Source organism: Myxocyprinus asiaticus, chromosome 22 (genome assembly GCF_019703515.2).
Source record: "Myxocyprinus asiaticus isolate MX2 ecotype Aquarium Trade chromosome 22, UBuf_Myxa_2, whole genome shotgun sequence".
NCBI classification, from domain to species: Eukaryota; Metazoa; Chordata; class Actinopteri; order Cypriniformes; family Catostomidae; genus Myxocyprinus; species Myxocyprinus asiaticus.
Window position 1 is genome coordinate 33,544,017 of NC_059365.1, and position 19,124 is coordinate 33,563,140.

General features: G+C 35.6%; 1 protein-coding gene across 1 annotated transcript; it reads left to right on the forward strand.

Moving 5' to 3' along the window:
• The first annotated feature begins 1,829 nt into the window (after positions 1-1,829).
• On the forward strand, positions 1,830-17,471 carry LOC127413380 (matrix metalloproteinase-17-like). The gene is made up of 17 exons (XM_051650511.1): positions 1,830-1,965; positions 3,937-4,145; positions 4,676-4,808; positions 5,313-5,466; positions 6,638-6,746; positions 7,738-7,915; positions 9,066-9,242; positions 9,421-9,535; positions 9,829-9,899; positions 11,120-11,269; positions 11,372-11,641; positions 13,945-15,758; positions 15,912-16,054; positions 16,383-16,447; positions 16,534-16,644; positions 16,757-16,861; positions 17,111-17,471. Exons 2-12 carry the CDS (start codon positions 3,978-3,980, stop codon positions 14,283-14,285), a joined length of 1,866 nt encoding a protein of 621 aa, XP_051506471.1. The 5' UTR covers positions 1,830-1,965; positions 3,937-3,977; the 3' UTR covers positions 14,286-15,758; positions 15,912-16,054; positions 16,383-16,447; positions 16,534-16,644; positions 16,757-16,861; positions 17,111-17,471.
• The last annotated feature ends 1,653 nt before the right edge of the window (positions 17,472-19,124 follow it).

The following is a 19,124-nucleotide window of genomic DNA, read 5'->3' on the forward strand; positions in this document are numbered from 1 at the left end:
AGTCACCCATGGGTGCATTTAAATGCATTTAAAACATATGTGTCAAGTTAGAAGAAAAGTAGTTTGTGTCCATGCTGGTTAAAAAATAAATAAATAGATAGATAGATAGATAGATAGATAGATAGATAGATAGATAGATAGACAGATAGATATCTGTCTGTCTGTCTGTCTGTCTGTCTGTCTCCTATCATCTATCTATCTATCTATCTATCTATCTATCTATCTGTCTGTCTATCTGCCTGTCTATCTATCTGTCTGTCTGTCTGTCTCCTATCTATCTATCTATCTATCTATCTATCTATCTATCTATCTATCTGTCTGTCTGTCTGTCTGTCTATCTATCCATCTGTCTGTCTCCTATCTATCTATCTATCTATCTATCTATCTATCTATCTATCTATCTTTCTGCCTGTCTGTCTGTCTGTTGATTCAATCCAATTATGTATTTCTGCCTGAACAGAAGGAAGAGTGACGCACTGGAATTTGTGTTATTAGTCAAAGGTGGTCATAGCGCCCGCCCCTTATGTGAGCAATGCTGAGACATGGCTTTGGTGTACAGTGAATATCTGTATTGCTGAGGCCCTCAAAGGCAATCTCAGTTGTTCTGGAGACAAGGAAGTCCACTTGAACTTTTGTGGCTCTTATTCACTCTCTGTCTAACACACACACATCCATTCACAAATAAACTTCCTGCCTTGTGCATCATTCTAAAAATACAGTGAACACTACCCACTCTAGTCCGCACACTTTGACCTATCCCATTCGTGTGGGTCAAAATCATCACCAGGACAACAAGGCAACAATGCACCCTTGAGCCTAAGCTGTTCTCTGGATAATGGGGACTATTAGCTGAAAAATCACTAGAATACAGCATTTTAAAACTATTGGAGTGTAATATGTCAGTAAGATCAAGCATCCAGGTGATAAAAAATTCTGTCCCTTTGGGTTTCCCTTGGACAGGTTGTACTCTGAGAAGTTTAACAGATCAGGGAGGTCAAGTTACACTATAAACATTAAGCACATGCCTCAGTTGCCCTTCTAAGTATGCTTTTCTAATCCAGCCATTTCCCTGGGACTCACTCAGTGTTATCCAGCGAGAAAGACAGATTGCCTCTCTGGAAATGTGATTTCTATGTTTTGCTCTCTTGTCACTTCACTTATTAACTTAAGAACCCTTTGCACGAATATTCCAATCTTTACATTTTAAATCTTCAACACTTTTGATTTCACTAGAAATAACAAATGTATGATAACTCAAAGTAAACATGCAGCTAAATGTTTAATTTTTAAAATAAGGATGGAATAGTCACAGAGAGGTAAGCATCTCACAGTGATATATGGCATAAGAGCTCAAACAGCAATTATGTATTTAGCTAGATCTGTTCAAATCTTCAGGTTTTTTTATTTTTTTATTTTATCCTTTCATTAAGAGGATTTAATCCAAATGTATCCACTCATTGCAACAACACACAAGCCAACAAAAGATATAAAGTGAAACACTAATCCAGCAGTAGATTTTGGTTTCACATTAAAAGATCCATATATAAATGTAATGCGTGTTCAGTATCACATTAATGCTTTATCCTTTGTTCGTTGAAGTCTTTGAAATGTTTTGGACTGTTTGAAAGTGTAGTATGGTAAATTGGCAGAGAGCGGGACATGTGTAGGTCTACATGTAAACATGGTCACTAAACCTGCTCACTGGATATTAAGAGGCTTTTTCACACTGGCGTCTTCCAAACACAGAGAGTGATGCATTTAGCAGGGGCGGGTGGGTACGTTATTCAGGGGGCATTAGGAGCCCATTGTGCGAGCGCAGAGGCTGAAGGAGAGGGAGGGGGTCAGGGGTTGAAGAGATGAGAGGAACACATCAGTTCAGGGACAGAGAAGGAGGGAAAGCAGCACGACAGAGCAAGTAAATTGTGCAAAGTGGAGAGAGATAAAAGTTGCTTGAACGCGAAGAAGGTAAACAAGTCTTATTTACCACTGATTTGAATCAGATCATTCCTTTATTTACCATACTCCTGCTTTGAAAACTATTTGAACTTTTATCAGTGCTTTTGAAAGAGAAACAAGTAATTAAAATCATGTATGATTTGATCTGTCTTAAAGAAAAATATCACTTAAGGACAGTTACTGAAGGAAAACCTTTGGATGGTTTGCAAGGAAATGTTTTAGGTTACAAACTGGTAATTACAAGAGTATTAAGCTATAAATGTGGTTTAGGAGGATATTTCTAGTGTCCCCATAATTCAGATCACTTATTAAACATACTAAACGATGTTTTATTAAAAATGTAAAAATGCGGAATTTGTTTTGTGAGGGTTAGGTTTAGGGGTAGGGTTAGGGTAAGGGGATAGAATCTATAGTTCGGAAAATATAAAAATCATTATGTCTATGAAGAGGATAGCCGTACCAACATGTGTGTGTGTGTGTGTGTGTGTGTGTGTGTGTGTGTTTCGATTGTTACTGAAATGGTCCTGTTATTTTGGGAGGAGGTAGAGAGATTCAATTGTACATGCACAGACCTTTAATGGCAACGCTGAGTCCATTGTGTAAATTAAACCAACTTTGATTGCATATTTCATTTATGCAAGTTCTCCCCTATGACTTGGTCAGGGTCTTATTTCTCAGACCCATACATGCTTTCAAGCATGCGTAGGCTATGTGTCTCTTCCCATTTCCTTATTCATTCTCGTCACTCTTCTTTCTTTCTTACACTGTCCTCTGTCCTTGTCCCTTAAGGGTCGTAGCATTTTACTTTAATTCCATTATTCCATTACTCTTTCTTTGCATGCACCATTCCTCCCCTTTTTATCTTTAGCTCCTGCAACCTGCTGCCTCCCACATTGTCCCCCCTTGCTCATTTCTTTAATGAAACGACACTTGCTAATTTAATTACTGTAAAGCCTCACATCCTACATGGATGCCCTGTGCTCCTCCTCTTTTACATTCCCCTTAAAATGAACACATAAAACCTCAGAAGCCTTTTCATCCTTCTCTCTTTGACACAAGCCATCTGCAATTCAATCATGCATCTATTCAACCAAACCTGTCATCATAGTACATTTTGTAGGCAGAAAAATGTTTAAAAGTACTTAAGCTTATGCTCAAAACATCACATTTGTGTTGTGAGAACAAATTCTAGCAATTTGGCTAATTTGGCAACTTTTGTGCTTCATTAGTCCTTATAAAAGTGTGATATGATATAACAGTAAATATTATATATATATATATATATATATGTATAAAGCTTTATTTTTGCCTACAATTTTCGTTATAATGTGTTATAATAGTTATAATATATATATATATATATATATATATATATATATATATATATATATATATATATATATATATATATACATACACTGTATGTATTAATACAGAAAATTATAACTAATATTGTAGGCAAAAAAAAGTTTTAAAGTACTAAAGCTTATGCTTATATATATATATATAGAGAGAGAGAGAGAGAGAGATGCTTAACCCTATGTATCTTTTCATGTATAATACTGCAAAGTTATTAATAATGATATATTATATGTTATATTCACTGCTATGTCATAACACATTTGTTATTTATAAGGACTGATAAAGCACAAAAATTTGGCACAATGTTGGTCGCCAGATTGCTGCAATTTATTTTTTTTATTTTTTTTATTTTTCATTAGCAAGAAAATTAAAAAATGTAAACAAATAATAGGGTTTGACTTGCATATCTACTATACAGTATGTCGATACAACACAATCTTTTATGGATGCTGTGTTATTATCACTAAAGGAGCTCTAAATTGTGAATTTACAGTGCTGGTATGAACCCCCCAATTCCTCAACACTCAAGGGAGGCCACTATCTCAGATTCAGCAAAGATGACATCATTGAAATCACTTCTGGACTGAGGGGGATTGACATTTATTAATCTATTTTCAGAGATATAGTTTAAGTAAGCAGATGATACATGCACTCTCCATATGATGGCGATGTTTTGGACAGCAGTTGTCTTCTACATATGTGGACATACAGTGGAAGTTTCTGGAACAGCTGGTAAAGATGCACTGCCAGCCAGTTTGGCCAGTACAGTGATGTCTACTGCTTTACCCACTGTCACACCCACAGAAGATGAGAGCAGTAAACTTGTGGTGAGAACAAATGTTTCAATGTGAAGTTTAAATTATTCAACATCAACTTCGAGTTGGAAAATAATTTTAATGTTGCAAAATTCCATTTAAATTCAACATGAAATCAAAATGGACCCTATTTACTTTCCTCTTGTAATACATGTTCCTGGTCTTATTGTGCATGATTCATCTGTGCATGTTATTCCAAATAAAACAAATGTTTGTTTTTTGTTATCTTTTATCAAAATATGAAATAACTTTTCTTTGCAGCTGATATCACAAACTTACTTTTTAACCTGTGAATGACGTTTCATGCTGACTTTAAGAGAACTGAATAGAATATTCTGAATATAAAAATATTTACGAGTTATGGACCTATTCTTTGCCTTCATAAAAAAGTTATGAATATTCTTTAATATTCATGCTGCAAGAAGGTCCTCCTTCTTTCTTTTTATACTCATTTATGACCCTGCAGTGCATAAATAATGCAGTGTTTAAAAAGCTTAAATTTCTTCACATTTTCATGGTTTTATGCTATTCCTGTTTGACAGGACTGGCTCACAAAGTATGGATACCTCCCACCCCCTGATCCCTCTACAGGTCAGTTACAGGCCTGGACAGCTGTCACTCAAGCAGTGAAGAAAATGCAGAAGTTTGCTGGCTTGGAAGACACTGGTGTCTTAAGTATGAAAAACAATGTTTCCCGCACTCTTTTTTCCTTCTCACTATAAATCTCAGCAGGGGTGTTGTCAGAGCCCATGATGAGAGGGTCCCACTAAGATCTTCTATGTTATAGCCTACTCATTGGACTCATGGGAATGGGGGCCCAACAATACAATTTTGAGAGTGATGCAATAAAATGCATCACTCTCAATCTCGGTTAATGTTTTTTCTCCTATCCCAGCCTAAAATGTTGAGACAACAATAAGTAAGCCATTTATAGGTTAATACAAGCGAATTGATTTAAGTGTCTCTGTGGCGCTATTTAAATGTTGCTCTGTTTGTTTGAGCATCCCGACCAGCCCGACACAGCAACATTGGCTCAACCAATGGCGTGAGTTTGGTGCAGGACAATTTGTTTGTCCAATCAATGCCAGATGGGGGAAGTGTTCGGGAAAAAGATATTATACACTTCACTTTTAACACATTTACTGTTCCTTCCTTTTCCCCCTCCTTTTCCTCTCAAAGATGAAGAGACTCTTCAACTGATGCAGACACCCCGCTGTTCACTGCCGGATTATAAAGACCAAACCATTCTGTCATCAACGCTACACAGTGAAATGCAAAATCAGAGGATGAAAAGGGCTGTGTCTACCTGGGCAAGGCGAAATATCAACTGGAGGTCAGACTGATATTATAAGCCACCACCACCACCATTTGGGAAACCTGAATGGAATAGTTTACAAATGGAAGCACATTTACGAAGACATTTTTCTTTATTTGTCATTAGGAATTAAAATTTATGATCATCAAACAAGGTTACAAGTGTTATCATGTTCCAGTTCTTAGTCTAAAAGTATTAGTTCACCCAAAAATGATAATTCTCTCATAATTTACTCACCTTTAACCTGTTGATGCGCATGCCCCCCAGAACAGATGTCACTTTGCTTAAATTAGTTCACATATACTATATAGTCTAGTCAAAAAAAGAGTTAATAATGTTGACACATTATAAAGATGTATAATTTGTCAACATTATGAACAATTTTGAACAGTACACTATATGGCAAATGTGAACTAATTTAAAAAAAACTGTGTCAAAGTAAAGTCAAACCCATGGGTGGGGTCAATGAGCATCAACAGGTTAAGCCATCCCAGATTTGTATGTCTTTCCTTCTTCAGCAGAACTGAAATGGAGATTTTTATGTTTGTCCATACAATGAAAACCTGCAATGAATGGGTGCCGTGAGGCTGCTGGCTGTTTGACGGTCCAAAATCATATTTAAGCAGCATAAAAGTAATCCACACGACTCCAGTTAATCAATGAATGTCTTCAGAAGCAAATCAATAAGTTTGTGTAAGAAACAAATCAATAATTAAAACGTTTTTAACTTTAAATCGTTGCTTCTGCCAGCGCTGTATTGGTATTTGAAATGACCTAACTCTTGCTCTGTTGTATACAAAGTGCTGATTTCCAACTTCTCCCGTGAGCGTGCCATTGTGCTTAAAATAAAATACATTTGTAATTATCTATTTATTTTTTACACAAACCTATCGATTTGCTTCTGAAGACATTCATTGATTAACTGGAGTCGTGTGGATTACTTTTATGCTGCCTAAATATGACTTTGGACCATCAAACCGTCAGCAGCCTCACGGCACCCATTCAATTGCATGTTTTCATTGTATGGACAAACAGAGCTGAAATGTGCTTATAAAAATCTCCATTTCAGTTCTGCTGAAGAAGGAAAGACATACAAATCTGGGATGGCTTAAAGGTGAGTCAGTCATGAGAGAATTTACATTTTTGGGTGAACTATTCCTTTAACTGTCTAATTCTTTGTTTTCCTCAGGCTGCGGTTTTACCCAGCATCTTCTAAACTATCCAGAGAAACGATTCGCTCCCTTGTGTACTATGCACTCCGAGTGTGGGCCAATCCAACATTACTTGAGTTCCATGAGGTTGTTGCTAATTTTTTTAATCACCTTCACAATGTGCTCATGTTTACCACACAGTAAAAATGGTCACCTGCAATTACTATCAAGCTAATTTTCTACCTGGTCTAACCTTTTAAATTAGTTTTGTTAGTGTAACCTAATGTGGACAAGTTGATTCAGACATGTTAAAGGAATATTGTGGGTTCAATAAAATCGTCATAGCAACGAAGATGTAAAATTGGCTATAGCTTTACACATAAAAGGTTAGTAAGCGATTTTATCATGCTGAAATCATGTTAACGCACATATTGCTTACGTCTTGTGGTTATACTTTTGAAAAAGTGTGTATTTTAACGTAAAAAATTAGCCCCGTTCACTTCCATTGTAAATGCCTCACTGTAATCTCAATTTTTGCTTTTTTAAAAGAAAACGAGGGACGAGTCAAAATTATTTTTTGTGGTAATCAGCATTATGCCACAAATGCTGCTGATTGAGCTTAATTTGTATTGAACCTTTAATATTCTTTTAAATACTATTTTTGACTTGCATCAAACTATTAATGTAGATGTCACCACATGAAGCACATTTTAGGTTAATAATTAATAATTTTTTCCAGAGTATAAATTTATTGGTATCATTTTACTTTAAGGTTTTATATGTTAACATTAGTTAACCCGTTAGGTATCATGAACTAACAACAAACAATATTTTTACAGCATTTATTCATCTTTGTTAATGTTTATTGATAAATATACTACACTGTACCACTTTTAATTGTAAAATTTTTTTATTATATGTTGAAATTAACATTAAGCAAGATTAATAAACACAGTAAAAGTATTGTTCATTGTTAATGATAACTATTGCGTTAACTACTGTTAGCATACTGTACAAAACCTTATTGTAAAGTGTTACCAAATAATGATAGCAGAGTCAGTTAATCTCTGTTCATTTAATGCCTAAATACACTATCAAAGCTTTAGTTAGGTGTCAGATGTTGTTGCATCCACAATAGGTGAGAGGACCAGAGGGGACGGATCTCCAAATAGATTTCTTGCATGGTCCCCATGGAGATGGATATCCCTTTGATGGGCCAGGTGGATCTGTTGGCCATGCCTTCTTTCCATCAGACCCAGACAGGGCAGGTGGAGTGCACCTGGATGCAGAAGAGGAATGGGCCTTCAGACAACCAGGTAATTACTCGTAGGTAAGGAAAAATATACAGTGGCAAGAAAAAGTATGTGAACCCTTTGGAATTACCTGCATTTATGTATAAATTTGTCTTAAAATCTGGTTTGATCTTTATCTAATTTACAATAATGAACAAACACAATCTGTTTTAACTGATACACACAAATTATTGTATTGTTCTTGTACTTATCGAATACTTCATTCAAACGTTCACAGTGTAGGTTGGAAAAAGTATGTGAACCCCATAGGCTAATGATGACAACAAAAACTAATTAGTCAGGAGTTGGCAAACCTGGCATCAAATTAATGAAACGAGATTGGAGGTGTGGGTTAGAGCTACTTTGACTTATAAAAAGCATCCAAACCGTTTTAGCTTGCTATTCACACGAAGCATCTGCTGATGTGGACCATGCCTTGCAAAAAAGAGATCTCAAAAGACCTACGATCAAGAATTGTTGCTTTGCATAAAGCTGGAAAGGGTTACAAAGTTATCTCGAAGAGCTTAGATATTCATCTGTCCACAGTAAGACAAACTGTCTATAAATGGAGATGATTTAGTACTGTGGCTACTCTCCCTAGAAGTGTCTGTCCAGCCAAGATGACTAAAAGGGCAAAATGCAGAATGCTCAATGAGGTAAAAAAAAAAAAAAAAAAGGGGCACCGCATACCAACATGAAAACATCATTCTAATGGTGAAATACGGTGGAGGGAGCATCATGATTTGGGGCTGCTTTACTGCTTCGGGGCCTGGACCTCTTGCCATCATTGAGGGAAAAATTAATTCCCAAGTTTTTTATATACTTTTTCTTGCCACTGAGGGAGTCATAATCGCATGGCGATCAGGCTGACTGTACATTATTCCACTTATTACATGGCAACTTACTAAATAAATAATAAATGGACATGAAATATTGAATTGCGTTGAAATTGCATTTATTATGTAAGAAGAAAGATACATAACACAGCAATGTAGGAAATCGATTACTTAGGACAACAGTCAATCATACAGTTTAGCAGTCATTATGCAAAAATATTTATCAGCAGAATACTGCGACTGACCAGTCAGAGTCAAGTAAAGAGCCTTGTAATAAAGATACTGTAGATTGTCAAGTGAACACATTTGGTTAATTCAACGTGCACATTTGCACACAGCAACGGATGGTACAGATCTGTTCACAGTTCTAGTACATGAGCTAGGCCACGCCCTCGGATTGACCCATTCATCAGTGCGACAATCTGTAATGCGTCCATACTACCAGGGGCCCCTGGGAGACCCACTACACTTCAGCCTGGGCCATCACGACCTTCAGCACATCACAGCCCTTTATGGTAACTCTCATTTATTATCTTCATTGCATTCTCTGATTGTCAAGTAACAGAAAATGTAACTCATGGAATTCATGATGATAACATTTTAGCAGAAATTACACTAACTTAATGTTCCTTTTTATGAAACCAGACTCAAAGAATGTATTCTGTGTGTACATATGTCTGTTAATAAATTCAGGTAAGAGCGGTAACCATATTCCAACTGACAGACCTCTTCTTGTAACGGATCCTCAACTCCGACACCGACATGGAGACATACACAGCCTAAAACACACACACAGTCATTTGGACAGGTAGGAGGACACTCATCAAGTAATCATTAAACCAAAATTGACCTTTATTTGCTTTCATACACTCTTGGTCTTATTGTACAAGATTCATCAGTGCATGCTATTCCAAAGACAACATTTTTTATCTTCAAATCAAAGAGTAATAACTTGATTGTGCATATTTGAATATCTTGGAGAATTTAGTTTGCTACTTGTTTTTTAACTCTTTTTGTTCAAACTAATTTCAAGTTATTCAAAATCATTTTAATTAATAGAAAAACATTTTGAACTGTCTCTCTTTCTTTGTCTTAATCAAGTCCTGTGGATCGCTGTAACACTAGTTTTGATGCAGTTGCCAAGATTCGAGGAGAGATCTTCTTCTTCAAAGGTATTTGAAGTGTCTAAATAATTTAGGGTAATTTAATGCTACAGCCTGGTTCCAATAGTACAAATCCCATTTATTGTTTCCTTAAAGGAACTGATTATTAACGATAATGGTAACACTTTACAATAAGGTTCCATTCGTTAACATTAGTTAATACATTAGATATCATGAACTAACAATGAACAATATAGTATTTTTTACAGTATTTATTCATCTTTGTTAATGTTAGTTAATAAAAATACAACTGTTCATTGTTAGTTCATTTTAGTTCATAGTGCATTAACTAAATTTAACATATACAACCTTGATTTACATTTTTTTTTTTTTACTATATGTTGAACTTAACATTAACCAAGATCGCTGTTAAAGTATTGTTCATTGTTAGTTCATGTTAACTAATGGAATCATATTGTAAAGTGTTATCACGATAACTTTTAAAGACGAAACCTTTAGAGACAGACCAACCATGAACCTCGGGGGTAAATCAATGGAATATTCTTCTGCTGACAGCAACAGTTTGCATTATTCCAACTTTTTTTTTAAGTTGCATTTTATAGTAGAATTCCTGATTCCTGAGAACTACACTACACATGAAAGAAAAATGCACCAATCAGAGAGTCACGGCAAACAAAACGCGGCAAAAGAGCTCTGCAGCGACCGCCCACTTGGCACAACCGAGTTGGTCTTCCTACGCTCTCAAACTACTTAAATATTTGCACATGTCTGAATAAGTTGCAATAAACAGAAAATATATTTACATATATTCATTTGGCAGATGCTTTTATCCAAAGTGACATACAAATGAGGAATAATACATCATAACCGATTCAGGATACAGTGGTACAAAAATGTATTGTTTCTATACTTATAATTTACAACTTCATATCAATTTATATTAAAATTTTTCCATCATTTTTAATTCAGTTAGGTCATTGTGGTTAGAATTGTACTTTACTCCATTAAAGATGTTAGAAGGCACAGTCTTGTACCTATTTCTTTTTGTCTGCTTTTCACATACATTTTTGCAATTTTGTGATTCACGTCGGACCTGGTTGGTTTGGTTCATGACTTAAAACACTTTTATGAAGTACACTTCTATCCAAGTATTTTCATCTTCCTTGTCCTGGATGAGTCCTTTCATTCATCCAGTGTTGAACTATACCGTCAGTAGAGTAATTTCATCATAATTTCACACAATTTTATTTCTCTCACTGATTTTGCAGGGCAGCATATGTGGCGAGTGAGCAGAGGTGGTCTCGTTTCAATCAGGGCTGTTACTGTTCAGAGGCTTTGGTCAGCTCTTCCCTCTTCCCTGCCTCCACTGCGAGCTGTTCTGGAGAGACACACGGATCATGCTATCATCTTTATCAGTGGTCAGACTTAAAGCATCTCAAACCCATTTTTATGCTGATTTTACGCATGTTATGTTTTCATCAGTTCCACCATTGCATGGTTTGCATTGTACATGTGTGCAGGTTCCCAGGTTTGGCTGTTCAAGGATCTGTCACTTCAGGAGGGCTTTCCTCAGCCTTTGTCAGCTCTAGCTCCAGAACACTCAGAAGGCGGGTGGCAAGGACTGCATTGGGACCCGACACAGGGTGTGGTGTGGGGGTCTGTGAGAGAGGACCAAGAGAAAGGAGAAAGGCTAGAGGAAAGTGAAGTCTGGAGAGAGCTCATTGAAGGAGGAGTGAACGGAATCATCTTGGAGAATGACAGCGACAGAGAAAGGGGTGGAGATTTTAAGGGTGTGTTTCTGAACTCTTAACTCTGGGTTGACGTCTTCTTAAACCCCAGGATAACACCACTCTTAACCCTGTGCTAAGCAATATTTCAGGCCTACGTACATTGCGTTCATTGGTTTCTAAATTTAAAGGCGAATTATAAATTATGCTTTCAGTGAGCCCGTTTACATGCCCGCTAATAAGCTGATTACTGTTTAAAATCAGCTTATTTACATGACATTTGAAATAATCGTGTTATTCTCTGCTTTTGACGTCAAAAGAGGCATGCGCTCAACACGTGCACACATCGGATGAGTATGGTCCAAGAAAGTTATAACAAGTTAATTAGCAACAGACAACCTATCATAAACTAAAACATGCTTACCTCATTAAATATTCATGAGCTCTGTACAGTCATGAATACTTCCATGTGCTATGTTTTAAAGGTGCACTCAGTAATTTTTTCATTATTCTTTTTTTTTTAACTCCTATAGACATGAATTGTAATATGTAGGAAATCATGACCACACACATTAAAATGGAGACTTATAAAAACCTTATAAAAGCTGCCTTAATCTACATGGAGTGGGTCCGCACATGGGGGCTGCCATGTTAGAATCAAATGACCAGCCGAAAAATACTCACTTAATATCAGTAACCCTCCTGTTGTTGGACACTTTCATTCATTTATTAAAGTAATCATGGCTGATTGTGGATACTAAATTTCTACAATGGAATCTGAAAACTGAAAACTATTGATTTTAAATGATCCTGCATCCAAGCCACTAGGTGTCACTGTAACTCCAAGATGACACCAAGACAAAAATTATTGAGTGGACCTTTAACATTTTAGGGAAATGGTTAAAAATGTTGAAAAGTAACCGCAAACTCGTTCACAGTAACAGTAAAGACACGCAGAAGATTTAAGACCCCCGGAGCATTTACCCAGTGTTTACAAATCTACAGTGTTGGTTGTAATCTGATTACAGAGTAATTAATCACAGTAATCTAGTTACTTTTTGGGCTCTATTTCATGAGTGCGCTACGACTTATCCAGTTTTCATGAGAGCGCTAATTCTAAGTGCAATTTTCATGGCAGCGCAAAGCATAAATGGGCCTGGGTGGGAGGGTTTGCGCTACTGTGGGTGTAGGCACACAAACTTTGGGTGTATTGTATGTTAATGAAGTGGCGCAAAGCGCAGTTTGCTATTTTCCTGAGAAAGTAGTGGAGTACTGTTTACACTAGCCATGATTTGTGTGTCAGTAGATGAAAATGATTAATAATACTTACATTCTCTGTAATTTAACGGAGCCTACATCCATATCCTGAACCACATTTTCCTTGTGTATAAAAGGAGCGTGTCCCATTTAACAAGGACACAAAATAATGTAAATCCATATTTTTATTCTTCTAATTCATTGCATACAGCCCATTTACACTACCAACTTCTTATGAATGTGCTGTCTTTGTTTATATCGTTGGTGCTTGATAGGGAATGGACTACATAATAGGATGGAGATGGTGTTCTGTACATTCAGAAAAACATCCCTTGACTCAATTAGTGCCTTTTGCGCACAATTTCGCCAAACCCACTTGCGCCTAGACTTAGCACATGCTTGCACGAAAATACTATCACTTCATGGCCATGCCCCTTGACTTTGCACTTACGAGTTAAACCATTGCGTTGCGCTTAACGTTTGCGCGCTTAAAATAAGGCCCTTAAAGTCAAAAAGTAGTCTAATGCATTACATTTTAAATTCTTGTAATCAGTGTACAGTTACTGACTTTCAGTAAAGTTTATTACTTTTAAATACTTTACTTGGGTTACACAAATTTCTAAATATGATTATAATATATGATTATACTACTAATATTATTTACATAGAACACATGTCTGTTTGCGTTTCTGTAGCAGCTGAAGGGTGTATGCACTCTAACAAGTCATTGTAAGGGAAAGCGTGTTGCTGACTTGCATGCAACAATGAACAGAGGAAATAAAGACATCATTTTTTAATTAATTGAGTGGAAAACTAGTAAAAAGTAACTAAGTAAAGTAATTAGCAATTAGATCAATTTTTTGATGAATGAAGCAGTAAAGTAGCCTGATTACTGTTTTAGAGCAATAATTAGTATTCTCTAAATAATAATTTGTTGTGGATTACTTTTGTTGAGTAACTTACCGACACTGCAAATGAACAGTGTAAAATTTTAAAAGTAACCCCATTTGAGAACTTTTTGCCGAAATGCTGTACATAACAGTGATATGAATGTATTGTGATAGCATTTCAGAGCTCTACTGATTTTTGTTATCCTCTGTGTCAATCAGGTTTGACCTTTGTTTTCAAAGGCAGTTCCTACTGGAAATTTACTAACCCAGGCTCTGCCCCTGAAGAGGGATACCCCCGGCCTCTGGCCACTGATTGGCTGGACTGCCCTCAGCCTTCCTCTTATAGCCCTGGCGACATCTCTTTGATCTCTGACTTCGGTGGACAGGACCTTCGTGAGCAGACAGGGCAAAAAACATTCGACCAGATTAGACACAAAAACAAAATCACAGAAAGAGACAAAACCCACCACTGGGACTGTCCATGTTTAAACAGGGCAGTGACTCATACTGGACCTCTTTTACTAATGCTTGTTTTATTTCTCATCACTATGACTTGTTAATTTTCTATGCTTCTGCGTTCATGCACTCACACCCAAAGACAACTTCTGAGCTATGTTCAGAATGTAATACTACCTTACTACTGAATACTCTGCAGTATTTACTGAATACTGAATGCTATTTTTAAATGGTATTTTTAACAGAATGCATTATGCTATGCATTTTAAAACTTTCAAACAGTAATATGCTACATTGTTGTCACATGACCTCATTACATTTGCCACATAACCGCATCTTGAATGTTTGATTCAGCAATACCGTCTTGTTATTTTGCATTTTTTTTATACAACTTTGAATATAGATGTCTTCATTTGGCATACTAAAAATGTGATGTTAAGTCAAAAGCTTTACAATGTAGGATACAGTGTTTCTCACTGTGTGCTCTGTTGTATAATGCATATTTTGGCAAATGTAGTTGTTCCATGCACAGTATTTACAGTATACTATACACTGCAGAAATAGTAAGAGTATTATGGTGGTATGACATTTCAAACATCAACATGTTTCCTTGACTTTTAATCTCCAACCTAATTAATAGGTTACTAAACAGGTAATTTTTAACAAATTACATATTGTTAATGATTTACAGTTTCGTGTTTGTGTCAGCTAACTAAAGCTTATGAGAGCAGCAATACCACAATTAAATAATATTAAGTACTAGATTTTCAAAGTATAATAAGATGTTATACATGTTTTGATTATGAAGATCCAGAGAGAGTGTTATAACAAGTTTTATACAATTAATTGAAATGACCCATTGGATTCTTGGAGGAAAATTTTTTAATTCATATTTACAATTTATAAAATATTGTGAGAGTTTAGATTAATCAGGAAGTGCACATAAATGTGGCAGCTTGTCATATCACTGGCAAATTATGTTTTTGTGTGATTTTTATTATAATTATTATTATTTTTATTATTATATACTGTAACTGTGTTGTGTATGTTGTTAACTGCCAAATGAAGAGGAAAATGTAATTTAATGCAGATTTGCATCCTGTGGAAATGGCCAATCTCTTTTTAATAAATAATAAATAAGATGGAAATAAGTTTGAATGTATTTTATGGATTTTGGCCCTTATTTTGAGCTGACATACAGTTACTTTTTACTTTATTTTTATTTTTGTAATCATACACCCAAAGAAAATGCTACTTAAAAGAATAGTAAGAACATGTAATTGCATGCATTTGTTGTGTTTACCTCAGGAACTTCCACCACCACTCACTTTAGTTTACTGGCATCTGTTGCATCACTTCAGAAAAAACAAATATGCACAATGTTGCAGGCAGGTCTATATAAGGTACTTGTCTTGGAAAGGTAATGCAGCATTATCTGTAAATCTTTCTTAAGTTCTACAATGTTCAATTTGGCGGTCTTGACTGCTGTTCTCTGCATGTTTAGTTTGAGTCAGGCCACTCTGCTAGACTGCAAGGGGATCACAACACCACAAATCCTGGAAGATGACCACAAAAGCGTAAGTGTGATTTTGCAGCAAATATTCCTTCATGGTAAATAATATCTGACAAGTGTTAAGGAGAATACTCCAAGTGTTTGTATATTTCTGGTTTTGTATATCTGAATGATTGTCATTGAGTATTATTGCATTGATCTATTTTGTTAAAAACAGATCATGGGTAAATGGATCTTCCTTGAAGGCATAGCAGACCACCACTTGTTCACAAATATCTTGAAGACTGTGAACAGCTCATGGATAGAGTTTGGCAACAGCCCTCATGCAAACTCTGTAACCCTCACTCAAAAGAATATGCTGTAAGATTCTTGAACATTACGATGGTCCTTTTTGTACATGTTTAGCTTGATTTCAGTAGCTTCCTCATTATGACCAGTTATGTGTTCTTTATATTAATAAAATTAATATGGATAGTATAGCACAGATAATTTGGTCTTGGGAGAAGTTGATGAGAAATGTTTGTATCTAATTTATTGACTTTTGATGGCAAATCTGAGCACAATTTAAAACATTGTTGAGAGCTCCTTTGAAACTCTTTTTAATTTAACCTCATTGCTGTCTATGAGAAACAACTGAGATATTAAAGAGATCTTATTTGTGATTTTTCATACCTATGGACCTCCTCAGAAGTGGAAAGTGTGAGGTCAAAACAGTCAGTGCAACTCTACAAAATAGTACCATTTATGTCAGTGGTAAGTTAACCAAAAGCTTAATTATTTCAACAAAGATTCATGGGTTCTGAGCACTAATGCTTGTTATGTTTTTGTTTGGTCTATAGAAAATGACACATTAACACAGGGCAAGTTTCTGCCATCCTGTTCGGACTGTGTCACCATAACCTTTATTAGCCAATTCAATAAAACGACCATAAATTCACTCTACCTCTTCAGTAAGTTACACATTCGATAGACAAACACATACACAAATCAAGTTTTCCAACACACTAAAATGATGATAGATTGTATATGATGTTAAAATCTATTTCTCCCTTGACCCTACAGAGCGAGAGAGACACAGAACTGAGTCTGATATGGACATGTACTGGAAACAAGCGGAGTGTCTTGGATATAAAAGAGAACCCCAGTACTCCTATGATGGTGTGACAGGTCAGTGTGCATGGGTTTCAGTCTAAGGCTTTCTAGAAGTGACTGTTTTATCATGTACTGCTCAGTTTTAAAGTAAAGATCCCCAGATAAAATAAAATGTGATTGTGTATAATATTGTTGCAGTTTGAAGCTCTGTGCCTTACAGCTAAATATCAGACAATACAAATGTTGAACAATATTCAGTTAATTGTTTATATATATTTATACTATCTTATTATTATAATAATCGTATTATTATTCTCATTGCAGATCTATGTCATGAGGCCCCGGACAACTCATCTGAACAGAAGTCAAATATGGACAAGTCTAATCAATAAATAATGAACACTAGAATGTCTCTCATGATTATAAATATAGATTTGTACTAATGGAATATAACAAACACTGTGCAAGCATAAAAGTTTATACACTCAGACATGTTAATTCTAAGAGACTATATGTTTATTTACTGTGATACAGAATATGTTGTAATGACCACTTAAAGTATAATGAAGAAACATAAGGAGAATGCTTCCAATTTTACATCGTGGTTACATTTATTTCTATATGAGCATTGTTCTTTCAACCAACAATTAGTTTTGAAATAAAATATATTATGTTCACTTGGCAAGCATGCCACCATTCTTGTTTACTTTCCATGCTGATAAGTTCATGAGAAATAGGAAAGGTATATACATGGTAAACATGTCAAACTTCATCACACAAAGGTAAGAGGAAGAATTTTGCATAATTATAACACGTGGTTTGTCTGTTATACAAGGTCACTAAATAGTTGGTTCAACTCCAATCACATAAACACAAGAGAATCAAAGAAACCAGAACTACTGCAAAGACATGAAGAAGTTAATGTTATTAGTAAATACACCACTAGGAGTCACTCTTTCCACATATAATCTTTGATGGAGTTCTTCCAGTTTTTCACAATCGCTTTGGCTCAATTCTCGAATGAGAATTATTATTTTTTTCAATATATTAAGTTAAAATCTTTGAACGGTCCGTGTAACGCTTTGCGGTTGATTTTTCAGACCATACCAATCCAAAAACAGAAAAACGGGCTGAAACTTTCATTATTCCTTTTTTCCGGTTAATTTACGAATGGATAACTGGCCTTCTTCTTTTCTCCAATTTTACTTTTTCTAAAGTGTGACTTAAAAATATATATATATATTTTTTTTTAATATATGACGTCACCAATTTTCTATTTTTTATTTTTTTTATTATTTTTTTGCGTCTTGCAACAAGTTGCACTGTGGGCTGTACCATTACAGGGGGAACAGACTGCTGATTACTGCAGGGATGTTCAGGAGTAGCTTAAAAGGATGCAGGGGTGCTTATGTGTTAAGGCCTTTGTATTAAGCTTTCTTGCTAATTGATTTCTCCTACGATATTCATTCCTAACTGGAAGAAAACTGCCTCATGGTGGCTGACCGAGTAAAGAGCTCCGAATTCCGAAAATGAATGGCAAGTTCTTATAAAGTAGTTAACAGGCTACATAATAGATCCATTGTAATAAATTAATGTATTTATTTTGGAACGATAAGTGCAAAATACTTCCATAAAAAAGTATAAATGCACAAGAATAGATCCAAGAGAATAGATAAATGTGATTCCTTGTCGTGAGAGTGAAAGGAGGTTTGTCCACTCTCTCGCTATCGTCCGTGTGCCAGTAATTATCACACTGCGTGCCAGTGGTGGTACGCTTGACATCTCCGACCCCTGCATCCTTTTAAGCTACTCCTGAACATCCCTGCAGTAATAAGCAGTCTGACAATTTGCACAATAACTAAATACACAAGACTTGCTGATCAAAACTGATGAGTTGATTCTCAGTGAAACTGTCATACTCTTCACAACTTCTAAACATTCTTTCATCGTGTGAGCCATCACATGCAAAATTATCCATTCAATGATCAAAATCTGTCAGATATACAGTACATGTATATTCCATAAATATCTATGACGTGGAATGTTTGAGATGTCTGCTAAATCTCTGGCCAGACCAACAAGAGTGACAGGATGTCCACCAAGGAGATGGGAACTTGTAGTGTTACGTACTGTGAGGAGGTACAATTTATTGTTTTTTACAGAACTACCGCAGGTTTTTTCATTGTTGCAAGTTTTTTTTTTTTTTTTTTTTTTTTTTTTTTTTTGCATGGTTGTCATTTTGTGGCAATTTTCTGTTCAATATATATGACTTTACATGTAAGAAATGTGTAAAAATGGACATGAAAATGTGAATTCTTTGTTTACATTTACACATTGC

What these genes read in the sequence shown, in the direction of transcription:
- LOC127413380 (XM_051650511.1), top strand. Translation starts at nt 3,978, where the DNA reads ATGATGGCGATGTTTTGGACAGCAGTTGTCTTCTACATATGTGGACAT. An exon ending in ATGAGAGCAGTAAACTTGTG is followed by an intron (nt 4,146 to 4,675) that starts GTGAGAACAAAT and finishes CCTGTTTGACAG; the next exon opens with GACTGGCTCACAAAGTATGG. An exon ending in ATGGGCCTTCAGACAACCAG is followed by an intron (nt 7,916 to 9,065) that starts GTAATTACTCGT and finishes ATTTGCACACAG; the next exon opens with CAACGGATGGTACAGATCTG.